Genomic DNA, 26,873 nt, shown 5'->3' with positions numbered 1-26,873 from the left:
TAAAATACACGTGCACTTTCTTCCCCCTCCCTCTCGTCACAAAAAGCCACTTTCCCCCATTCCTAGGGATGTGACGTAGTTTATGGACGACCTCTTAACGATACATTTATATTTAATGGACCGAAAGGGGTCGTGCATGTGCTATGATTGCACAAAAACAGTACAGTTACATAACTTGTTCACTTTAATTATGTACAATTTTTAGAGACGACCACCAATCCGCTCACTAGGAACGACAGCACAATTATGTAGATCTACTCCTAACATGTTGGGATTTTAAAATCAATTATCGCAATCAAATATTAGTGAAAATCACAAGTAAAGTTAAATCTTAAATAGAAACAGTTGCAGAAGAGATAATCTTTAGAGGATCGTACCCGGGGAGTGACTGGATTTAGACTTGTTACAATGTGTGATTAGAGAAAGGGGTGGAGTCGGAAAAACGACGCCCTACTAGTAAAGCCATATTACTTTCTGGCAATTTAACCAATATTCCTTTTTTTTTAAATCAACAATATTCCAAATAGTGCCGAGCGAAAATAATGAACATGTCAAAGCATATCTAGGTACCGCCTAAAATAAGTAAGATTCTTTATACATGGATTTAGATGTGGAACGTTTTAATAGGAGCAAATGTTTAGTTACGCCGTCAAAGAAAAACAAATCGTTTTAGCATCGACACCGCCACAGTTTTAGCGTACCTGACAACTGTTTTTTTTTTTTTTTAAAACGATTAACAATTTTTTAGACCCTAATGTTTACAATTCATACTCCACAAATGTAAACTAGATGATATCTTTACAATTTTAAAATATAGACTATAATTTTAATAAACTTTAAATAAAGGGCTAGATCTAGTACTAGATTCTAGATCTAGATTTAATACTGGGGACACTTGGGTTTTTTTCTCTTTCATTTTTTTTCATTTTAATTTTAATGATTTTATCATTCATTTATTAGACATTTATTAATTAAATTTTTAAATATCATATTATGAGGTATGCCTGAAAAATGTGAATATATGAATATACAGACTAAACTATAGCCTAGTACTAGATTTAGATCTAGTACTGTCGACTAAGCTAGTCTATTTGCTATAGCCTATAGCCTAACTATAACAAACGTCAAGTAATCTAGTTATTATTAATTTATTATTATAATTATCATAATAGTAAATAATACTGACTAGGCACTACTACTACTAAGTGACTCAATTTTTTTTTATTAAACTTAATAGGCCTACTTGATAGATCTAGATATAGATAGGGGCCTAACTAAAAAATGTTAAAATAAAAACAATTGGCATGCATACAGCAGTCAGTGTATATTACTATATAACTTAGGCCTAATAAATAGATCTACATCTTATTTAGTAAGATAAAAGAGGATTTTTAGTTAGTGGCATCAAACTAGCTGGATTCTCAAAGGGCAGATGAACAATTTGATGTAGTTGATATTACTTATTAGTTTATTAGACTATTTATAATTGTTCAGGTAACATCTCATGATCAGAACTAGAAAACATTGCTTAGGGTGGTTGTGTTAAAATGGATAATATGCTAAAGAACAGAGAGGACTCTCTAGATGAAATAAAGCCACCATTCAACTATGCTGAGTTTTTGGCAGCAGAGGGTCTTGTAAGTACCATATCAGAGATGTAACTTTTTCGTCTTTTCTGGAAATCTGCTTTTTCAGTTTGAGAAAAATTTTCCCGTAATAATCATTCACTTAGCTTTTATAACCAAATTTGACCTTGGGATAACAATACATAAACACCAGGGGGTTAACTCACCTCACACATGCACTCTCCCCTAAGTTCTAGACTATTCTAACCTAACCTCAAAATGACCCTAACAGTTTGCATTAGAGGCTTCTTTATAATCTTAGTATTACATTTTTCTGTCAGTTGAGTCCAAGTCATAACTGTTAAGGAATGCTTTACCACTGAAAAATATTTTAAATATAATTTTTTTTCAAGTCATTTGGAATAATTTCCGACCAACAACAAAAAATTGTCCAATACTGGGAACATGCTAAATGAAATGTAACTTATTGCCTTTCTACAGAATGATTGGCCTTTTCCTATGAGCCTTGAGAGACCCCTGGATATTCAGTCTGAAGGAATGTTTATGGGATCACAAGAGGAAATCACTGAAATATTAAAAGCTTCAGCTCGTATCCTTAACATTAATTTGACCAAAAATTGCTGCTTTTCAATATTTGATATTTATATAATCTGTTAAAGCCAAAAAGTACATTCTCATTTCCACATATATGTTTTGCTGGTTCTCGATTATTACAATATTTTTACTTACAAGATAACCTAAGGTAGTTATTTTTGAGATATGGAGGACGCATAAAGATTTAGGCAAGCCTTTTGATAGAAAAAGATTAGAGATTTTTAATCATACATTGTTTGATTTCAAATCATCTGCATACTTTTAACCCATGATCTCTTTATCTAATGCATAGTTACCTGCACCTAAGATTTTATTTCTGTAATTTACCAGGTAAAATGGAGTCATACATACTTCAAAGATATTCATTTAAAACATAACTTTGCCTTAGCCAAATTTAGCCCTTGGGTTGTATATTCTAGATGAAATGGAGAACAGATTAGATGATCTTGAGGACAAGCTGAACGTCTTTGCCAGTCAGATTCTCACAGATGAGAAGAGAACATCTTTACTCACTGAGAAACTATTTTACTCTCCTTCTAGAAGTTAGTTTTTCAAGTTGCATTCTATTTTTATATTTATATGTTTAAAAATGTAGATAATGGTGTAAATATTGAACAGTCCACCTGCATAATTAAAGGTAACATTAAAACACTGTCATCAAAATAAAGCATGCAAACTTAAAGCATGCATTTTCAATACTAAAATGTATTTCAGTCTCTTTGCTTAATTGATTACAGTAATAAATAAAATATAAGCTATGGTATGGTTGGAGGGTAGAGGGCATATCATAGCTGCTAACTTGAAAGTCTAAAGTTTAGAACCCAGGCTTGATTGAGTAGGACATACCTGAGTCTACCCAGCCATGATGTTATTGAAAGTAAATGTGGCTGTGCATAGTGCTGACCATATATATGCAGAAGTCACAGAAACAGGTGAACTTTACTTCATCTGCCCATGGAAAGTCAGGCCTGAAAGAGGATAATTTAAATTTTAAAGGACCATTACTATTTCTCGATGTTTAATTTGACACCATTGTAATATTTCAGCATTCATAACAGAAGGAGCAGATATTGCAGCCATTTTATCAAGGAAAAATTCCAGAGCACATAAAAGCACAGTAGGTATTCTGAGAGAAAATTCTTGTTAGAATTTTATACCATTTTCAATACATTTGCCTTATACATTGTCTTTTTTAAAAATAAGTGTTGAAATAAACCACAAGCTTACAATTATTGGTCAATACATTCATTCTCTTAGGACTTAGTAGAATCAATGCTTGAGACCAGAAAGAAGAGCTTAGAGTACTACAGATTTCCTGGCTTTGTGGATGGAGAACTTATAGAGCTTCCAGCACAACTAGAAGCACCCCCAATTTTACACAGAGTTACAAAAGCTCAAGATTTTAATGCAAGTGCTTTAAAGTCATTTAGACAGAGTTTTAAAAATATTATTACAAGTATTATTTAAGTTTTTTAGGCATGGGCCTAAGTTGATCAAACATTCGGAGTAACACAAAATTGTTATTTGTTCTCTTAACAGTCTGGTTTTAAGAAATTTTGGAAGAAACTGTTTTTGTCTGAAGCTTCGACAGCTGTTCTACAAGACTCATTTTGGTGGATTTTTCTTGATTTTTTCAACAAAGAGGTTAGTTGGTTATTTTGCTAGGTTTGTTAATGTATTGAAGTTTACAAAATTTCTTAAAACACCATTTAGAAAGAACAGTTTTTTTTTGCTTTATTAATAGGAAGAGTTCAAGGAAGATAAGGACTGCTTATTTGATAGAATGGCAGACAGTTTTGTTGCTTTATTTACCAGCATTAATGCAGAAGTTAAAGATAAATTCCTGTCAGTAAGTTCCTTCTTACCAGGTTTTTTTCATTAGTGCAAAAATTGATACCTAAGTCATTTTAAACTAAGTTAAAATTCCTTAGTTGCAAAGATGTATATGACACTTGAATGACAAAAACCAAAATAAAAGTTTTTATAGGCATGGAGTAATACATTTTTTGCTTATTATGTTAGGAATATCCTAACTGCTTGGCACAGGGCATATACTGTACTTTTAGAGAAGCTTTCCCAGAATCTATATGGAAGTTCAATAATGAATTCAAACAGTACCTAGTTGATGTAGTGTATGAGATGGTTACTGGTAAGTGGCAAAGACTAATTTGAGATTCCTTTACAAATTTGAAAAATTGAATATTAGACATGTTGAGTTTGTATTTTTAAAGTTTTATGATAAAACTCTTTGTATTTACTAGTATGTAATGGTTTAGAACATTTTGTTTAAAATTTTTAAAGATATTTTAATTATGCAACAATAGAATTTTTTGTTTCAAAGAAGATGTTTTACAAGAATTTTTTAAGCCATTGTTTTTATCTACTTAGCATGATTTGTTTTATTTAAATAAAATGTGATTCATTTTAAAAAAAAACTGAGTCTTAATAATCAGTATTCTGTCCTATTGGCTTACATTTTAAACAATGTATTTTTAATAACATATTTTTCCTTGTTAAGGAATCCATCCTGTACCTGGTTTATGGAAAACATGGAATGAAGATAGACTTGAACAAATTAAAACTACTAAAGCTAGTGAAACAGCCAAAATGCTGGAAGCAGCTGGACTGCACAGACAAGGTACTGTGATTTTTAAATTTTGTTAATTTCAATCTGTGTAAAGAAAATGAATTTTTAAAACTGGAAATAGTTTCCAAAACATTTCAATTTTAAATTGAAAAAAAAAAAAACAACTAATTCTCTGACTTTTTATATTTATGAAAATTATTTACTGTTTATTTATCCATACCAGAACAAAAGGTTAAAAAATGACTTGGGCTCAATTTTTCTGTATAAAATTAATGTGTTTCCAGAACTAATAAAAATATGTTTACTGATTCAAATTTTATTATTACTGTTTGTAAAGTCATATAAGGTGGGTAATCACTTGAGCACATTTGAATCATCCTATTGTAAAACTATGACCTGGTGTTTCAGTTGAGCTGAGTCTAGATATGGATGGTTTCACAAAGGTCATTGACAGACTTGGAGCAGAAACCAGTGCCCCTCAGCAAGGTCAGATCACAAGGGAAGTAACCAAAATGTCAAGTCCATCAAAGGGATCTCAGACTAAAAAAGCAGAGGTAATATTAAGGCTTCAAAGTTTTGTAATGGGTAGGCCAAAGGCATATTTGCAGGTTTCATTTTGTAATATATAGATATAAACATATAATATCCCATAAGATTTTTGTAAAGAATTTGTCACTGTTGAAAAGACATGTAAGAATTTTTTTAAATCACCTCTATATAAGATATGTTTATTATAATTTAAAAAGCTTAACTGGCAACCTTGCCTAGTTTTTAAACAATTACCATACATTGTCTTATCATAAGCAGAGAAATCTCTTAATAAATGTACATATATTTCAGTCTCACCAGATTGGCCCTGGCCCTAAGTATGAAAGAGTCAAGTTTAACACCTCTGGCAGAAGTCCCTTGATTGCTCATTATCTTCACATGAGGAAGTTGAAAAGTTTTAAACAGCCAGGAATGAAAGTCAGAAGGACTGAGATATTACAACTTCCATATCCTTGATCTAATTTTATTTTTCAAAATTCTTGTTTCAAATATTTTTCAATGTCTGCTACATATACATTACAGCAGAAACCTTTTCTCAAAAACAGTGAAGTAAAAACAAGATTTCCGGTGTAGCTATTTTATTTTTGCATGAACCAATTTTACTGTTTTATACAAGTTTTTCTTTAGTAATTTTTAACATATTGAATGTTCAAAAAGATCATGGTTACATTTTTAAAAATTTGGTATTGTAAAAGCATTAAGTACCATTGCTTTAAAAACTTGAACATTACAGGGAGATTTAAAAATATAATATTAAACAAATTATTATTAAGGAAGAAAATACTGTAACTTTATGAAGCTGTTAGGTTAAAGGGTAATGTAAAAAAAAAATTAAAGAATTTATCCATGCAGTTAAATACATATTGCATTAAATTTGATGTAGTTGTTACATAGATTACATTTTCAAAATATATGCCAATCTTAAGGCATAAACTATTTAACAATTGAACAGGATTTTACATTTTTCTTAACTAAATTACTCCAGATGGCCAAACTTATGAAGAATTTATTGCAGAGACACTCAACAAAGCAGTGGTTTTAAAGGAAAAATACAACAAGTAGGCACATTTCAAACATTTTCACATGAATTAGTGTAATTAATAGTCATTCTGATAGTTAATTCATCTGTTTTTTCATGGTAAATTTTTGTCTGTTATTGTTTGCATATTAAACAAGTTACATGCAAAGTAAATATGTTATGATGAAAAGTGATGACCAATACAATTAATATTCTAACTTGATCACATTGGAAGTTAAATATCACCAACCCAGCTCTGATGGGCATCAGGCATTAGGTCCAATGCTGACCACAGAATTACCAATTCTATCTATTTTTTTATCTGATCCCTCCCATCGCTAATTTGTTTTCAATATTAATAATACAACTCTGAGAGCTTAGCTAGAGAGACAGGTAGACTTTAACTTACCTGCTTCAAAAGGTACATTTTAATTTTTATAGTTAAAAATAATCATGTACTTAAAAAAACATTTTTTTTACCAGGACTTGTGAGCAATCAGAAGCTGAAATAAATGAGTTAAACAAAAAACAGCTTGCACTGAATCGAAAAATCAACAGGGCAAAGAGAGCTTTTAACAATGCTAAAACCATGCAGGAAAGGAGAGCACTTTTAGATGAAATGTCAAGTTACTTGGTGAGTTTCTCATTCAACTAAAACTTATTTCATTGTTAACATCAGCTTGGTTGGTTGTTAGCCATATAAACTACAGTAAAAGGGAAACAACTGGTGGCAAATAAATACTTTATTCAAAGGATGTGGATTTAAAAGTAACAACTTGAATAAGGAATGAATAGTTGTTAATGGTATATGTATTTTTTAAATACAAATAAGGACAATCACATAGAGAATCAGCAGTAGAAAGGAACATTTAAATATTTATCATTACCATATCACAGATTTTTTTTGTGTTTGTTAAGGAAAGTGACCCAAAAGAGATTCCACTCTTGGACCAAAAATCAGCAAGAACTGACACAGCAAGTGAGGGAAGTGATGAAAATGTTTAACTCAATCATTCTCAGAAACTCCAGGAAGTTGACCAAATTTTGTGGAACAAATTAATAATGACAGACATTCTAGTGACGAAATAAATAATTGTAACACATTTTTTTGCTAAATCTTCCTAATACTTTATTCATAATTGAAGAAAATTCAATATATGTTGCCTGGAATTTGTTTATTAAATGCAATCAAATGGTTGTGTCTCTAGACAATCACAATCCATAGATTTAATAAAGTGAGCAATATTGTTTATATCTTAGACAAAAAAAATCACAATAGCCAAGAAAAAAATGAGCACAGCAAAATGCTTGTGATCTGTAATATAATCTCAACCATATCATAAGACACTGACAGTAACAGGTTAAAACACATCCACTAATGAGTGACTCAATAAACATAAAAAAACTAAACATTTAATAGTGAGAGACAAACTCAATATACATAAAAACTAAATAATCAAGAATAAATTATATTAACTGTACTGAACTTTGTTTCTTAAGGATAGTTTAAATGTAAAAAAACGGATGACTAAAATTGAATACATTTAAAAAAAAGATTAATGGAATGGAAGTTACTTTACCAAATGATGAATACAGCTGTTTTATGAATGGTTTTAGACAACATTTGAATCTTCAGTTCTAGGTGATCAGCACAAAAACTAAAATGTGTGAATATATTTCTGTAAAAAGCATTAAACGTTGATCTGAAAATCTCTTGTTTCCAGTAATTCCTCCATCAGCACATACAGTTTTATGGACACTCTTTCATCTACAAGTAACACATTTCTTGATTCTATATGACCCATATTTTTGTAGGTGATCAGCTCCAATAATAAAATAGACTTACATTTCAAATTTCATAAAAATTAAAATGTTATAACTTATAAGACTACTGCATTTGAAAACTATCAGTAGATCTTAAATTTTATTTTAAAAAAGTTATGATACAAGGTATTTGATAAATTCTGTATAAACAGTGCATATTTATGGTATGCACTGTAAAGAAATACATGCAACTAACAGAACAGTAGAGAAGAAAAAATAGTCACTAGCTTTTCTATGAGGCTATAAAGTATAAAATGCTGCTCCATCTCCTGGTGTTGTAGCAAACAGAGATTCTGTAACTTTAGCCATTCTGGCAGGTGTTGGCTTGTAATAATCATCTCTAGTGCCAGTTAGCAACGGCAAGATGTTGCCAGATTTTACAATGGAAACAGCACATCCACCCCATCCTGCACCTGTCATACGGGAACCAACTGCACCATTTTTCCTGTGGACAATATTTGTATTCAACTTATTACTTCCTGTATTTTTCTTCAAGTCTCATGATTTTGTTGTAGACATTCAGATCTTATTTTTAAAACAGCTATAATTTAACTTAAGTGTATACAAATCAATGTTAAAATTTATGAACATTTTAAAAATTGCACTGATTTCTAAGATCCTTGCACATTTTTCATTATTTAATGCAGTCTTACAAAAATATTTCCCATATTAGATTAATCAAACTTGCCTTATAATAATGAATGTTATAAAACAGGGAATCTAAGTTAAACAAATGGTAGAGCAACTTACTTGCAAATTTCTACCAGCTTGTCCAAGTCAGGATGACTGCAGTCATACAAGTCCCTACAGCTGGCGTGACTTTCATTCATTAGCTGACCTAGTTGTAACAGGGCGTCTGCTGGCTGATCATCACAGACAGCTTTAAAACGCAGCACACGTTTAGCCTCACCGTACACATGAGTAGCACGCTGATACAGGTAAAATGTCTCCACTGTCGCAAGGAGAAAAAAAACAGTTTAATGTTGCTGTATAATGAGCTTATTTAAAAATGTAGAAAAATTCTTTGAAACCTTAAGTAATACAAATTTAAAAAATAAGTAGCTTTAATATTTGTTTATAGGTTGGCATAGTTGAATGGTAGAGCATATGATTGCTAACCCAAAAGTCTCGGGTTAGAATGTGGGTTCAACTCCATATAATGTCCCTGAGTCCACCCAGCTCTGATGGGTACCTGACTCATTTTAGGGAAAGTAAATACATCTGGGCATAATGCTGACCACACTATCCCTTCATATATGGAGGACACAGAAATAGGTAAACTCTACTTCACTTGCCACATGGACCATCAGGTTTGAAAGGGAGCTTTCCTTGCTTTACTTATATTTGCATACTAAAGAATCAAACATTACTATAGTATTACATATAAATAAGTTGTAACTAAAATGGATGTGAAAAATTGTGTTAAGTTGTGTATTAAAAAAATTTAAATACGTACATATTTATACGTAAATATGTATATAATGAAAGAGAACAAACCATGGAGAGTGTTGGCACTAAGACTAGTCTCAGCCAGCTCTTCAGGACCAACTCCTAAGATCTGACAAATTTCCTGCTTGGAGTATGGCTCAGTGTGTAGCTGAGCTGCAACAAGCTTGAGCATGTCATCCAGCCCCACCCCCAGCTTCTCTTGAAGTTCACCAAGTCTTTTAATCTCTCTCCATTTGATTCCATCTTGAGAGGCTGCTAGTACCTTTAGAATATGCAGTCACACATTTTTATGAATTATAACAGAAATTATTATTTCAAATTAAATAAAATTTTAAAAGCAATAAATGAAAAACTGGATAATAGTTTAGATGGTACACAAATCTAAAATTTCAATAAAAGAAAATTAATTGCTTCTGCTTGTTTTTGGTGGAAATTATAATCAGGTAAACTTTAAAAATGAGGTTTAAAAGTAAAACTTGAATATTAAAAAATTAACGTAATAGATAAAGGAAAAAGTCTCTGTGTTTGCCTCAACAGCAAAACAACACAAAACTCACCTTAGCAGCCAAACAACATTCCACAACACTCACCTGAGCAGCCAAACGGCACTCAACAACCCTTGTGTTAAACTGTGGAGTTGCTGCCTTGTTCATCTCAGATAAACTGTTGCTCACTACAAATGATGCATTCTCTGGAAGTCTTACATCGGTTGTTCTTAAGGGATTGAACTCTATCAACTTTGCCTAAATTTATAAAAAAATATTGTCTTACACATAGCAATAGTTTTAGCTGTTTTGTAATAAATAAATATACCTGTACATGTACATTTATAAAGTACTTGTTAAATGAATTCTTAAATGAAATGAAAATAATTTACCCAGCCTGCCCTTGCAGTAAAGCTAATGGCTTGATCCATACCTCCACCCTCAGTACCTATATATCTTTCACACTTAGCACACAGTTCTGCAAGCTGATCCTAGTAAATACATAAATTATTCAAACCCTTTTTTGGGGAGAAATAACAAAGAAAGAACTAACACTATACAAAAAGTAATATTTTAATTTGAAACTCTGCAGCTTTAAAAATTACAATTAAACTATCAGAGGGATAACTCACTTTAGCAAGGTGCCATTTGTTGGCCCTGAGCATGGCAAGGGCAGAGCAGCAGACAAGTGCACTAGAGCTGGACAACCCAGCACTTTTGGGTACTGTCCCGTCTACAATGGCCTTAAAACCCTTCACAGTCTGGTCATTGGTGTGAAAATGTTCTTTTATCCCCAGCACACCACACAGAACATATTTATACCAGTGAGGCACGTCTTTAGTGATATTTATATTGGAAACATCCCCTTCAAATGCTCTGTGGCAAAGAAAAATATTTAGATGTAAAAGAAAATGCTTCATAAAAAGAAAAAAAAATACATAACATATTTACTTATTTAATTTTCAGAAATAAATATAACATTGAATACTCATGTTTATTTTTAAAAAAATTCAATTATTTTATTAAAACTTCTGAAACTGAAGCAAATCTTTAAAATTATTTCAGCAATAAATATAAGGGATGAAAATAATACAGGTAATGTTGTTAAATATACTTGAAGATCTTGCTTTGAAAAATACTTTATTTACATAATGTCAGTATTACTTAATGTGTTTATTCTGCAACAAAATGGTTTGGTTTTTAAGGGAAGTGCAGTGATTACAAGTTTGGAAACACCATGCTACTTACTGAAACTGTGAATCTGAACTGATTAAAGATATTTTCCCACTAGGATCTGGGGACACAGCCATGACAATATCTTGTTCAACAGCCATTGGCAGCACAGAATAGCCACAGTAATCAATGTGTTCACCTATCAAGAACGGAAAAAAAACTTGTTACAATATATAATAAGTAATAATAAAGAGGTATTTCCTTGTTGCAAAAGGAAAAAAAAAAGAAAGTAATACTGTAATTATTCAGCAATTTAATTAAAACAAAATAGAATGTTGCAGATTAAATGATTAAGACTTAAGTCATGGAGTAGCAATCACTTCTCCCTTCAGAAAAAGTTGAGCTCTGCACTTTTAGTTATTGGTGCCAACTACCCACCTATGAGATTAACTCTTCCTGGTGCTCTGGCAAAGAATGTAGGATCCTCACCATAGCTTTCTTTGAATTTACTTTGAATACTGCTAAACCTGAAGGATAAAGACAACATTTTTTTTTAAAAAGCAAAACACAATGTCCATTTTGAACTGATGGTTTTGGGGGACATTAATAGAATTTATATATTGTAATAGACTTGGTTTATGAAATGACTGGTTCTCAGCAGAGCTATTCTCAAAATAATTTTTCATTGGTATCTGATCCTGGCCCAAATGCTTACAATTTCAGTAAAGAAAACCCCTTCCATACCAATCTATATATATAATTCTCATCATGGGGACCATACAAGACACCACGCAGCTTAGTAGTTCCTACCCCGCTTTCTAGACATATTGCTACCACCCCCATCCCCACCTGTCAGGTGAGCTGTGGTTCACCTCGAATGTTTACAATAGAAGTGACGGCTATTAGGGGTAGATAAATCAGTTTTAAACAATTTGAAACTAAGGTGAGGTGATTATAAGTTATGCTTGATCTATTCATTGTCGTCTGTAAACTGTCGTCACGGACGGCTGCTGTCACGAGAGGCGGGAGGGGGGGGGGGATAATCGTCCTTAATAAGCTACTGATAGTGTTTTAAAACAAAATATTTTCAGTCGCAGCATTGGTGTTGAATCAAAAAAATTTGAATTACTGAAAAGTAGAATCTATCTATATATATATATATATATATAATTCTCTTCTTGGAGACCATAGAATACACCACGCAGCTTAGCTACCACCCTCATCCCCACCTGTCAGGTGAGCTGTGGTTCACCCCGAATGTTTATAATCGTAGAGCCAGGTTAGTGACAGCTATTAGGGGCAGATAATTTAGTATTAAACTATTTGAATATAAGGGGAGGTAACAATTTCTGATTGATCTTTCCTTTGTAAGTAAATGGCTGCTTTCACTGAGCAGGGGGGGGGGGGGTTGAAGTGTTGAATTCACAAATTATAAATTGCTGATAAGCAGAAAATAAAACAACCAGATGATGGTGTATACTATGTCACAGGTCAGCTCGTATTGTATTAATACTGTAAAAGTCCTAGAAGAAGAACCATGTATTGTGGGGTTATCACCATGGTTAGCTGCCTTTATTTCTCCCCAATTATAAGTCTAAAATCTGAGTCCAAGAGCTATTTAACACATAACAAGCTAACATGTAATACTTAGTTCTGTTGGAGAAAATCCCTTCCAACATTACAGTTAAGAATGAGGAAGAAGAAGAAATAAAGACAGGTACCCATTAGATCTGAGTGAACTCAGTGTGACATCAATTAAAGTTCTCTCTATTCAAAAAATTATTTACTTCAGGTTATTATCTAAAATAATGTGTTTGCTTTATTTCTGTTTATGATTTTTATGATAAACATACCTCTCTTGTTTTGACTCAGGTATGGATGAAACAGGTGTCTCATTATCCCCCATTTTGCTTTCAACCAGATCTGAAAGAAAAGCTCTAGTCAGCTGAATTTTTATTTTAAAGCTAAAACTACCTCACCACTGTTGGAGCAATTTTCCACCTCTTTTGAATGATCTAGTTAGTCTTAATCACAACTAGATGACTTATCTTTGTTATCTGGTGGGTACATCACACAGTAGAAAAGTACACAAACAATATCCCCAATTCCTCTAAAATCAATTCTACATTCTTGCACCCCCCCCCACACACACACAAACACCACCCATACATACTAAGACAAAAAAATATTTTTTATAACTTATTGATTCATTGGATAAAAGAAATTTTAAGTATCCTTTGACAACAGACAGGTAACTTGATAATACAAACAAAAAGGTAAGATCTGAAGAGTCAACATTTGTCAACATTTATTACCTGTAGCAGGTGTGGTGAACACAAAAATCAATGCTCAACTTGCAAGTTTTACATTGATTTTTACCTGAAGTTGGTAAACTTTTGTACATAATACCTGGCTGAGTTCACACCTTGCACCAAAAATGTGTGAGCTAATATAAACAACAAGGAAAGTTACCCCTTCCTGAGTTAGGGATCAATATGAAGTATTTCAAGTACAATTCAAGTTTCTTGACCTCAGCATATGATAGGATGGTGTGGTTAGCACTATGTCCAGCAGACTCAATTTGGGATTGAGATCTAAACTCAGATTTAACAGTCAAGCATTCTACCCCCTTGACCACATACATCAACAACTATGCAAGCCATGAAATAATAAATTATTCATAAATATTTTTTTTAATTGAGAAGGACGGGTCTCATAAGTGAAATTGTGAAGTGGGAGGGCAAGGTTTGTATTTTTTAATAAGAAAATAAATAAAAAACTTAAGGGAAATGGGTGAACATTATGTCATATTTGAGGATTAGGCGTTTAGTGGTTTCTGTGGCAAATGAACCATAATTTTGTTTTTAAAAGTAAATGAGGCTAGATAACATAAAGGTGGGCAAGATTATAATTGGAAGGATAAAAGAGTCTGCTTATATTTGCTACATTATACACTCACAGCCACAAGAAAAAGTAAGACACAACATGATCTTGTGAAATACTAAAATGAATTGACAAATCTGAAGGGTTACTTAAATGACAAAAAATAAATAAATATGAAGAATAACTGTACCTTGCTTGAATTTAACTCAGAGAGAACATTACATATAATGAAAGTATGTCAAGGAGGGATTTGGCTTATAGAGGTTGAATGTTGATCAATCTTAAGATAGTCAAGGGATGTCAGATAAAGACTACTGGGTATCTCAATCTATGAGATATGCAGCCATATGAGCAAAGTTCATTTAACTTACGTTCAGATTTGCTCACATATTGAAAATATAATTATTTTGACGAGATATTTTGTTGATACTTTAGCTTAAAACTATCCCATTTATTTACAAGTGCCCTACAGGTACCTTGTCTTACCTGGTACTTTACCATTAAAGGATGTCATGAAGCCCAATATTTTGATAAGCTATTAAGAAGGAAATAAATATGACATAGATGGGGGGGGGGGGGGTTTACACATTTTATTTTAAAGCAGGTGAAAAAAAAAGGCTTTAAAAAAAATAAGCAGATCTAGATTAGAAACAGGGCTTTTTTAAAAAGCAAGTAGATCTAGATGGGATACTTTGGCTTTTAAAAAGCTAGTGGGTTTAGTGTTTGGGTTATTGTTTAAGTTAGCAAGTTAACATTATTATTTACTCCTTTGTTTTTAACATCTAAATAGTATAAGTTATTTGAATTAATAAAAGCATATAACAACACTGATGTAGTTAAGTAACTGGACTGATGAAGTTATAACAGTAGTCCCTCAACATACAAGTGCCCAGACATACACGATTTTAAAAAAAAATACAAGCAGTCGCGCTAGCTTTTTGTTTTTGCTTTAAGTTACTAAGAAACATTGATTAAGTACCAGATCTGTGGGTTTGACAGTTTATAGAAAAGCAAGACCCTGAAAAAGATGCAACTGATCAAGCATCAAAGCTATTGAATATCACTTGTCCAACTCATTTCCGCAACATTCTTGAAGGAAGGAAGAAACCTTCTCACCAGGTTTTGTTTCAAAAGGCCTGTGCATGAAAGTAGGTTAGTGAAAAAGGCAAAGACCAGTGAAGAAAAAGTGTTCACGAAAATTGTGCAAAAGTAATAATAATATTCAAATCTATAGACCATAGAATCTAATAGGTAAGGTGTGTTAGGTTGTTAGTAGTATGTTAATCTTGTCTAATCTTATGGTTAAAAATTAGGGTTAGGCATACAACAGGACTAGGGTTGGGGTAACTTTTAGTTTAGTTTTATTTAGGGATAAGGTTAGCATTGACACTAGCAAGACATATGTATTTTACTTACTATTCTCTATAAGTAATATTATTTACTTAACAGTGATTTTCAGACACTGGTATAAGAAATCCACCCAATTTAGAGATAGAGCCTAGATCTAGATCTACTACTACCAGAGGCGTCGCGAGGCGGGGGCAGGGGGTGCTGACCGCACTGGGTGACACCATTTAGGGGGGTGACACCAAGACAAAAAAATTGTAAAATAAGTAGAACAAATATGCTTTTTGCCAGTTCAATGAATAATTAGAGTTAAAAAAAATGTTGATACAAATGATGATCGATCTTGACAAGAAGGAGGGGGGATGACACTATGACATAAACCTTCTAACTTCTTCTTCTTCTTCGTTCTTAATTTTTAGTGTTGGAAGGGATCAAGCCTTATCTGCCAGAGGGTTTGAACTCGAGACTTTTTTTGAATTTATCAACCATGAACTTTTGCCGACTCGACCACGCCTCCATCACAATTAAGGATACGTGTCAACTGGTTATGCGCCATTGAGGCCATTGACTCCGATTTCAGCCTGCTTTTCTTTTTAGATTTGCTTCCATAGCCTTTGTCCAACCAAGAACAAACTACAAGGCAGCAGTTGTTTGATTTTGGAGTTGTCTCTCCTAGAAGAGTGGCTGTCCCCAGCTAACGAGCCTCATCTGCCCGAGAACCTTCTCACTAAAGAGGAAATATTGCTACATCCAGCTATAGATAAACGTCTATTTACTATTAACTGTGAACCATTTAATTTAAAGCTATCATATATATATATATATATATATATATATATATATATATATATATATATATATATATATATATATATATATATATATATATATATATATATATATCATATACTTTGTTCCTTTGGCATGGGGGTGACACCATGAGTTACTGCACCGGGTGAAGCCAGACCTAGTTAGTGACAACACAGACTACTACTATTACTACATCTAATTTGCTACTGGCTAGTCTAGCTAGCTAGTTGGTAGACTCTACTCAGTACTCAACCACTGACTCACAGCAGAGAGACTGAGTGACTCAGTGACACTCAGTCAGTACTCAGAGGACAGCAATTCTTATTCTAAGGTACCTGACTGTCCTGACACTGACTGAACTAAAACTCAGTTAACTGAATTTAGAATCTTGATTCTACTGCTGTAGATATCTAGTCTAGATTTGGATCTAGATCTAGTGTAAGTAAGTAAGTATCTTCTAGATCTAGACATCTAGATCTAGATCTAGTAAAATTTTATTTTTATTTTTTTAAACTTAAAAAAAAATGCTTACCACAAAAAAACAAAACAAAAACAATCTAGAATCTAGACTAGAGTTTAAGGAGCAGATCTATTTTTTTTAAGTCTAGCTAGTAAAACCGATAAACCGTTTATTAAACGTAGCTATAATAACATAGAAATCTAGATAGGGCGTATTTATTTTACACACAATTTTGTACTGTAGTAGAAGACCACAATCTCCTGCCTTGTTGCGTTTGTTTGTTTATATAGTAAACTACAAAAGGCCTTGAACTGAAAGGTTAGAGTTCATATATTATCAATATGCCAGATTTAGTCAACTAAATGGGTGAAATCAAACTTGCCCAAGAAATAATACAACAGTCATCGGCAAATTTTAAAAGAAAACAAAATAGAATTGTACTAATTATTATAAATTCAAATGATCTAAATGCTTTCACCTATTTATTTTAAGACATTGCACATATTTTCGATTCTCCACAAACGATTTAAGATTTAAGGCCTTTAACAAGTGACAGGTACATACTTCTACTTACTCCGCTATGACCGTAACGCTGCGTGAGGCAGGAGTACGTCGTGTAGGCCTAGTTGTTTTTTGTGTTTGTTTGTTACCGTTTATAATAAAAGTAAAAAAAAAAGTTAACTATACATAGGGGTGCGAAGTAGATTCGTAAAAAAAAGTAGTTACCTTTCACACATGACGGTCTATATGGCAAGTAAAGTAGAGTTCACTTGTTTCTGTGACCTCGGCATATGAAGAGATAGTGTGGTCATTATTCTTTTTCAAAGTCTTTTTGTTACCAAAATTCGAGCCTTTATTAATTTTCGCTGTTTGTTCTTTTTTACAAGTTTTTATTTAACTCTTCCTCGTGTCCGTCTTCTTGGAATCATTTCCCCCCTGCTTGAACACATAGGCTTATGTAAAGATCAGATGACAATACAATGACATGTGAAATGAACTTTGAAATAATTTAAGTAAGTGTTTAAAAATAATTCTTTAAAAAAATTAATCATAGGTTGCCATTCTTATAAAGTATATAAAGTTAATAAAGTAGGCCTAATTAAAGTGTCATGCTTTTACATTTACACATACACTCATGCACACACACATGTGCATTAAAATTGACACGCACGCTTTTCAGTCTTGCTAATTTCCTAAAATTCAGGGTCTGTCATCGACGTCAATCTTTTAAAACCAATTTAACCTCCCCTTCGTCACCCGTTAAAAAAGCTAGACATCCTGCCTAAACTGACCGCACCGGGTGACACCATTTGCCGGGAAGGGGGTGTGACACCAAGGCAACAACATTGCACAATGTTTTGCCAGATCAATTAATGATCGATTAAAGTTAAATAGCATTTTAAGAACAAATTGATGATCCCAACATGAGGTGACATCATGATGAAAATTTTCTAACTATTTCTAACTATAGAAAAAACAATACTACATCCAGCTGTATCAATAACTGATTATAGATTAACATCATTACTTTTAAGTGTGCACTGATTAAAGCTATCACCGGGGGGGGGGGGGGGGGTGTCCACCCACAGCAAATTTACAGAGGGAAAAAGTTTTGTTGCATATTTTCATTAACTGATGTGTCAATCAATGATCGGGGAGGGGATGACACCACATCTACTAAATTAACACAAATTAATTTTTTCCACAATTAATAAGTAAATTATTACAAGTATGCACAAATTAACGCCATTTGTGGGTGACACCAATTGCAAATTTCACAGACAAACAATTTATTGTACCAATCAAAACAAAATACACTGTACACCAAAGTGGGTTGTACACCACATTGGAAAATTAGGTTAGGTTAGGTTAGGTTTGCCTGTCGACTCTTCTGGGACATAGGCCACTGACAAGAGCTTTCCAGGCGTCTCTGTCCTGGGCTAGTCTCTCCAACTGTCCCAAGGTGTATCCAATCTTCTTGGTGTTTTCTTCCAGGTCACGTCTCCAGGTCTTTCTTGGTCTGCCTCTCCTCCTCCTGCCTTGTGGATTCCAGGTGAGGGCCTGTCTTGTTATGCTGGATACATGCTTCCTGAGTGTGTGGCCAATCCATTTCCATGTTCTCTGGAGGATCTCTACTTCAACTGGCAGTTGATTTGTACATTGGAAAATTGCAAATCAACATATCATTCGATGCTTGGGTGTGACTGCTCAGCAACTTATCAATGCTAAAATTATTAACAACACATGTGTGACACTATGAGTGTGTGAGTGAAGGGGTGCACAGGTAAAACAATAATTGTAAATTTGATTGTGCAAGTTAGCTTCAGTAATTTTGCCTAATGTGGATACTCTTACATTAGTTTTTGTATTGATAGGATTATTGGGCTATTTTACTATTCATATTAAAATTTATGGATGACAGTATGTTTGGGTAGATAATAAACAATTAATGGGCAAAAGGTATTGTGTTGTATTATTGTTTTACATTATAATTAATACAAAATATCAATTTTAGAATCTGCTGTAATCCTTTCTCAAAGTAATTAATTAGGCTAAAACTTTTTTCTGCCATTACTAATTTATGAAAGACAATCCCTACCATTTATTCTTTTTATAATTCTTTGTTAATATTACAAGTATAATAGATTGACGATAGAAGCATGTGGTTGTATATAAAACGTTTATTGGGCCTTCGCTACATGATGGTAAGAGAGAGGGCGGAAGTCACGAGACACTTATATACATAAACATGTAAGGGACATCACTCAAGATAACATTATAAATATAATACTAACACAGAAGAGTGAGTTCCCTTGACTTCACAAGTCTCACTATATTACATCCCTTTACCCTTAGTAAACACAACACATCTCTCAATAGAACAATTTACAGTATCCTAAAATCACCAATTATATTGTAACATGAACACTATGGTAGATTACATCCTTACAAACAATGCACAATATGTTACCACATAATTAAAATACAAAACAATGATGTCAAAGTCCTTTTGACCTTTAAAATCATAGGTCTAACTTATTTGGGACTTTGATTGTCCTGCTTGACCTTCTCAGTGGTTTTTGATTTGGTGACTCAAGATTCTGACCATCTGGATTCTCTATCTCAGGAGGTCTAGGATTTAAATCATTAACTCCAGAATTTACATTTTCTGACTCCAGACAACTTGGTTCACTCATATCAACAGAACTTGGTTGTGGAACAAACTGAGTTGGTGTGAACTGATCAGATTTGGTGGGATTGACAGATTCACACTTATTATCTGCACAAGTTATTTTTAACTTTATAAGACACAGGTCCTGTACATTGAACAATTTGACCTGGTATCCATTTTTCCCTTCTCCCATAATTTCTTAGATACACATTATCATTAACTGCAAATTCTCTTTCAATGGATGATTTGTCATGATTTACTTTTTGTGTATGTTGATGTTGGGAAACAGACCTTTGAACAGTTGGATGTAGTAGGTCAAGATGAGTTTTAATTTTCCTACCACATAGCAATTCACATGGTGCAACATCTGTTGTTATATGAGGAGTTGTGCGGTATTTGGCTAATAACCTGTTTACTCTTTCATTGTCACATTTAGCTTCTTCTGTTTGGTATTTACTTTTGATGTTACCCTTTTAGTTTCTTTTAGTTTCTGTAAGTGCTAATGATGTTAGCAAAGTTGTTTGATTATCACATTCCTTCTTACTAATGTATTCTCTTTAAAACATTTGAAATTGCCATATCACCATAATCATTTATTAAGTTACAAATACTTTGTTTAGGCAACTGACTGATAATGGACTGCATCTTCTCCATCTTTTAGACTTAACTCTGTTTTTCTTATTTTATATGGCCTTGGGTCATCATTCACAGACTCTTCAGGCCAACCATTCTTACAGTACTCATGTACTTGTATTAAGCACTCATCTTTTTGTGTTTCTCTTTTAATATCATTCACATTTATATTGGAGTTATCCATGATAGTGAAGAGAACAAATACATCTTCTGGTACATAGCTAAGGCTTTGGTTTTTTTAAAGGTAATCTACTAAGACTATCTGCACTATTCTCAGATCCAGGTTTGTATTTCAATTCATAATTGTATGCAGTTAGTGTGATAGCCCATCTTTGAATTCTTGGTGAGGCATGCTCAGGTAGGGTTTTGTTTTCTCCAAATAAACCTAGCAATGGTTTATGATCTGTAAAGATGGTGAACTTCCTACCAAACAGAAACTTATGAAATTTCTTAACACCAAAAATGATGCCTAAGCCTTCCCTATCTAACTGAGAATAATTTTTCTCAGCCTGGTTCAAAGATCTACTGGCAAAAGCAATGGGTCTGTCACCCTTTTTATCTATTTGGGACAAGACTGCTCCTACACCATCTGGTGAAGCATCACATGTTAATATAAGTCTTTTCCCTGGGTCATAGTGAGTTAGTAAGGTGTCAGAAGACAAAGCTTCTTTTGCTGCATTAAAAGCAGCTTCTTGTTGTTTACCCCAGTGCCAAGTTGCATTTTTCTGTAGCAGCTTGTACAGTGGTGATAGTTTACCAGACAGATTCCCTATGAACTTTGCATAGTAATTTATCAAGCCCAAAAAAGCTCTTAGTTGTTGGGTATTTTCAGGTTTAGGTGCTTCTTTAATGGCTTTTGTTTTCTCAGGTTGAGGTCTGATACCTTGCTTGCTTAATATATAACCAAGAAAACTAATTTCTGTCAGCATGAATTGACATTTATCTTTGTTTATCTTTAAACCTTTTTCACCAACTATTTTCAATACTTTATCAAGTGTTTTAAGATGTTCAGTGTCATTCTTACCAGTTATGTACACATTGTCAAAGTAAACACAAACATTTGGAATATCCTTAAAAATACTGTCCATGACAGCCTGGAAAATTCCAGGACTAGATGATATGCCAAAACATAGTCTTTCATATTGGTAGAGTCCTTTATGTGTGTTTATTGTCGTATAGACTTTTGAATCTGGATGCAGTTCTAGTTGAGTGTAAGCATGACTAAAGTCTAATTCAGTGAATTTGTCTCCTCCTGCCAAATTCAAAGAAATTTCCTCAATGTTAGGAATAGGGTACCTATTTAGCTCTATTTGCTTATTCAGTGTGGCTTTGTAGTCTCCACAAATTCTTACAGAACCATCCTTCTTTAACACTGGCACAATGGGCGTTGCCCAATCGGAATAGTCTACCTTCTTTATGATGCCATTAGATTCCAATCTACTTAGCTCATTTTCAATTTTATTCCTCATTGCATAAGGTGGAACTCTAGCTTTACAGTATCTTGGATTTGTGTCTTTAATGCTTATCTTCACTGTTCTATCATTTAGTAAACCTGAATTGCCAAAAACACTTTTATTTTCAGATATTACTTTATTTATTGAAGTAAGACTAGATTCTCTTGTATTGATCAATGAACATATACTCTCCCAATTTAACTTAAGATCAACTAACCAGTTCCTACCTAGTAATGGTGGTCCATTTCCTTCAACCACAAGAATAGGAAGTTTAACACTTTGACCATTATAACTTACATGAACCATACACTCTCCTATTACCGGAACTTTGTCACCAGTGTATGTTGTTAGACACTTGTGACATGGCTGTAGAGGCACTGATCCTCCTGTGACAGCGTCAAAGTCCTTCTTTGTGATGACTGTTAGAGATGCTCCAGTGTCAAGTTGGAAGCTGATGCTCTTACCGTTGATATTAACTAGTACATTGATGGGAGCATGACTTATTGATTTCACAGAGAACAGGTTGAAATCCGGCTGCGAATCAGTTTGAGCATTTTCACAGGTAGAGTGGTTCATTGGTTGGGTTAGGTAGTCTTGGTGAGAGTTAACATAGTGCTGCCTTTGGTTGCGGTACTGTCTTGACTGGCTAGATCTAGCAACAGACGAAGACTTTGCAAAGCAGGCCTTAGCAATGTGACCTTGCTTACTGCACTTATAACAAGTTGCAGACTTGAACTTGCACCGATGAGATGCATGGGGACCGTTGCATCGATGACATTTTTGATAATTATTACTAGATTTAGATCTAGGATTTAAACGTGCAGGCTGTTTAGCATAAGTTGGAATGCTCTGATGGGGTTGGTGTTTGTTGACTAACCTGCTGTTTACTGCATGGATCTCTGAAGACGTTAGAGATCTCGCCGCATCGGATGACTGCTGGTATGAAGTTGCAAGTTGTATTGCTTTTTCCAATGTTAGATCTGACTCGAGCAGCAACTTTCTTTGAACATCAGGGCTATTTACACCTGTCACAAACTTTTCACATAGTCTGTCAGACAGCGTGTCTCCGAATTCACAGAATCTACTTAAATGACGTAAAGCAGCAACATATTCTGATATTGACTCGTTTGGTTGACGAGTCCTACTGTCAAATCTAGCTTGACATAGAAACTTTGATGGGGTAGGCGCATGGTGGTCTGTTAGCAATTTGCTCAGCTCGTTAAAGCTCTTGGTAGTTAGACTAGCTGGTGCGCATAAGTCCTTTAGTAGCCTAAATTGTTGAGGCCCTATGACTGTTAACAAAACAGCTCTCTTTTTGGCTTCTATCGTCACGGCGTTAGCTTCAAGGTAAAAGCTTAACCTATCTAGGTAATCTTGAATGATTTCATCATTCGAATCAAATTCTTTTATTTGGCCATACAGCGCCATTATTCTAGAAATACTTAGCCAATATGCTCTAGCAAACCTCTTTTTGCGTAAGTAGGTGCTCTTTCTAGTGGATTATTTATCCTCGTCGCCAGATATAATAGATTGACGATAGAAGCATGTGGTTGTATATAAAACGTTTATTGGGCCTTCGCTACATGATGGTAAGAGAGAGGGCGGAAGTCACGAGACACTTATATACATAAACATGTAAGGGACATCACTCAAGATAACATTATAAATATAATACTAATACAGAAGAGTGAGTTCCCTTGACTTCACAAGTCTCACTATATTACAAGTAATACAAAATTTCAAGAAATACAAGAATGCACATATTGTAGGAACTAATTGTGAGGTCAATCAACATTAGACTGGGTTGAAGGGGGAAAGCGTGTTTTTTGTACTTTTGACACTTTCTTTGTCAGAAAAAATAAACATGGCATCAGTGGTTAATATTTGGTTTAATAAAGCCATTTGAGCACTAGCCCTAAAAAAAAGTCTAGTTCTTTAATCTACCTAGTTCCAGTTTTCATAAAATTTTAAATAACATTTTAAAATTCATGATAACTGCATTATTAAGCTAAATCATTTCGAGTGTGATATATGTGATAGTGATATATAGCTAAAAATCAATGTATAGCTTTTCACTTGTTTGTATATATATATATATATATATATATATATATATATATATATATATATATATATATATATATATATATATATATATATATATATATATATATATATTTTTTTTTTTTTTTTTTTTTTCTTTAGGGGGGATGACACCATGAGGTGCCATACTAGGTACAGCTAACCTAGCCACACTACTGATGCTATGTACTTAATAATATAGGGCCCAGTAAACTCATATAAATCTATATATTACTGCTCAGAGTAAAAATATGGTACACTATTAACATTTATTAACAACTCACCCATTTTTAGACATTTTTTGAGAAACCCTCACATTTATTCATTTTTAAACAACCATTTTTACCCTTCTTTTTAAGTAAGTAAAGTTCCCTTTTCAAACCTGACGGTTTATAGGGCAAGTGAAGTAGAGTTCACTTTTTTGTGTGACCTGTGCATATGAGGAGATAGTGTAATATAGTGAGACTTGTGAAGTCAAGGGAACTCACTCTTCTGTATTAGTATTATATTTATACTGTTATCTTGAGTGATGTCCCTTACATGTTTATGTATATAAATGTCACGTGACTTCCGCCCTCCCTCCCTTTCATCATGGTGTTAATAAAGTACTGTTAACAATCAACGCGGCTTCTCGTCAGTGTTTCCAATCCATTACATTGGCGACGAGGATAAATAATCCACTAGAAAGAGCACCTACTTACGCAAAAAAGAGGTTTGCTAGAGCATATTGGCTAAGTATTTCTAGAATAATGGCGCTGTATGGCCAAATAAAAGAATTTGATTCGAATGATGAAATCATTCATGATTACCTAGATAGGTTAAGCTTTTACCTTGAAGCAAACAACGTGACGATAGAAGCCAAAAAGAGAGCTGTTTTGTTAACAGTCATAGGGCCTCAACAATTTAGGCTACTAAAAGACTTATGCGCACCAGCTAGTCTAACTACCAAGAGCTTTAACGGGCTGAGCAAATTGCTAACAGACCACCATGCGCCTACCCCATCAAAGTTTCTATGTAGAGCTAGATTTGACGGTAGGACTCGTCAACCAAACGAGTCAATATCAGAATATGTTGCTGCTTTACGTCATTTAAGTAAATTTTGTGAATTCGGAGACACGCTGTCTGACAGACTATGTGAAAAGTTTGTGACAGGTGTAAACAGTCCTGATGTTCAAAGAAAGTTGCTGCTCGAGTCAGATCTAACATTGGAAAAAGCAATACAACTCGCAACTTCATTCCAGCAGTCATCAGATGCGGCAAAATCTCTAACGCCTTCAGAGATCCATGCAGTAAACAGCAGGTTAGTCAACAAACACCAACCCCATCAGAGCATTCCAACTTATGCTAAACAGCCTGCACGTTTAAAGCCTAGATCTAAATCTAGTAATAATTATCAAAAATGTCATCGATGCAAAGGTCCCCATGCATCTCATCGGTGCAAGTTCAAGTCTGCAACTTGTTATAAGTGCAGTAAGCAAGGTCACATTGCTAAGGCCTGCTTTGCAAAGTCTTCGTCTGTTGCTAGATCTAGCCAGTCAAGACAGTACCGCAACCAAAGGCAGCACTATGTTAACTCTCACCAAGACTACCTAACCCAACCAATGAACCACTCTACCTGTGAAAATGCTCAAACTGATTCGCAGCCGGATTTCAACCTGTTCTCTGTGAAATCAATAAGTCATGCTCCCATCAATGTACTAGTTAATATCAACGGTAAGAGCATCAGCTTCCAACTTGACACTGGAGCATCTCTAACAGTCATCACAAAGAAGGACTTTGACGCTGTCACCGGAGGATCAGTGCCTCTACAGCCATGTCACAAGTGTCTAACAACATACACTGGTGACAAAGTTCCGGTAATAGGAGAGTGTATGGTTCATGTAAGTTATAATGGTCAAAGTGTTAAACTTCCTATTCTTGTGGTTGAAGGAAATGGACCACCATTACTAGGTAGGAACTGGTTAGTTGATCTTAAGTTAAATTGGGAGAGTATATGTTCATTGAACAATGCAAGAGAATCTAGTCTTACTTCAATAGATAAAGTTTTATCTGAAAATAAAAGTGTTTTTGGTAATCCAGGATTACTAAATGATAGAACAGTGAAGTTAAGCATTAAAGACACAAATCCAAGATACTGCAAAGCTAGAGTTCCACCTTATGCAATGAGGAATAAAATTGAAAATGAGCTAAGTAGATTGGAATCTAATGGCATCATAAAGAAGGTAGACTATTCCGATTGGGCAACGCCCATTGTGCCAGTGTTAAAGAAGGATGGTTCTATAAGAATTTGTGGAGACTATAAAGCTACACTGCATAAGCAAATAGAGCTAAATAGGTATCCTATTCCTAACATTGAGGAAATTTCTTTGAATTTGGCAGGAGGAGACAAATTCACTGAATTAGACTTTAGTCATGCTTACACTCAACTAGAACTGCATCCAGATTCAAAAGTCTATACGACAATAAACACACATAAAGGACTCTACCAATATGGAAGGTTATGTTTTGGCATATCATCTAGTCCTGGAATTTTCCACGCTGTCATGGACAGTATTTTTAAGAATATTCCAAATGTTTGTGTTTACTTTGACAATGTGTACATAACTGGTAAGAATGACACTGAACATCTTAAAACACTAGATAAAGTCTTGAAAATAGTTGGTGAAAAAGGTTTAAAGATAAACAAAGATAAATGTCAATTCATGCTGACAGAAATTAGTTTTCTTGGTTATATATTGAGCAAACAAGGCATCAGACCTCAACCTGA

General features: G+C 33.8%; 2 protein-coding genes across 4 annotated transcripts; one reads left to right on the top strand and one right to left on the bottom strand.

Moving 5' to 3' along the window:
• The first annotated feature begins 681 nt into the window (after positions 1-681).
• LOC131955946 (protein FAM227B-like) lies at positions 682-7,504 on the top strand. Of its 2 annotated transcripts, none has more exons than XM_059320267.1 (15): positions 682-697; positions 1,495-1,637; positions 2,067-2,175; positions 2,579-2,722; positions 3,227-3,297; positions 3,438-3,587; positions 3,720-3,824; positions 3,925-4,029; positions 4,203-4,329; positions 4,699-4,818; positions 5,176-5,321; positions 5,608-5,762; positions 6,297-6,374; positions 6,818-6,968; positions 7,253-7,504. In XM_059320267.1, exons 2-15 carry the CDS (start codon positions 1,548-1,550, stop codon positions 7,337-7,339), a joined length of 1,638 nt encoding a protein of 545 aa, XP_059176250.1. In that variant the 5' UTR covers positions 682-697; positions 1,495-1,547; the 3' UTR covers positions 7,340-7,504. The 2 variants fall into 2 exon arrangements, with proteins under 2 accessions (XP_059176250.1, XP_059176249.1); XM_059320266.1 differs by lacking the exon at positions 682-697 and adding an exon at positions 733-780.
• A 45-nt stretch (positions 7,505-7,549) lies between these two features.
• Positions 7,550-17,038, bottom strand: LOC131955947 (N-acetylgalactosamine kinase-like). 2 transcript variants are annotated; one of them, XM_059320269.1, is made up of 10 exons: positions 16,994-17,038; positions 13,119-13,188; positions 11,704-11,792; positions 11,341-11,464; positions 10,725-10,968; positions 10,485-10,583; positions 10,198-10,350; positions 9,656-9,869; positions 8,909-9,110; positions 7,550-8,603 (listed from the first exon to the last, which is right to left on the bottom strand). In XM_059320269.1, the coding sequence occupies exons 2-10, from the start codon at positions 13,169-13,171 to the stop codon at positions 8,399-8,401; spliced, it is 1,383 nt and encodes a 460-aa protein (XP_059176252.1). In that variant the 5' UTR covers positions 13,172-13,188; positions 16,994-17,038; the 3' UTR covers positions 7,550-8,398. The 2 variants fall into 2 exon arrangements, with proteins under 2 accessions (XP_059176252.1, XP_059176251.1); XM_059320268.1 differs by lacking the exon at positions 16,994-17,038 and adding an exon at positions 16,838-16,945.
• Between the last annotated feature and the right edge of the window lie 9,835 nt (positions 17,039-26,873).

The sequence above is a fragment of the Physella acuta genome, unplaced genomic scaffold (genome assembly GCF_028476545.2).
Source record: "Physella acuta isolate Inbredline_101_S28 unplaced genomic scaffold, ASM2847654v3 ptg001118l, whole genome shotgun sequence".
Taxonomy (NCBI): Eukaryota; Metazoa; Mollusca; class Gastropoda; family Physidae; genus Physella; species Physella acuta.
This window is presented reverse-complemented; position numbering and strand designations above follow the sequence as displayed.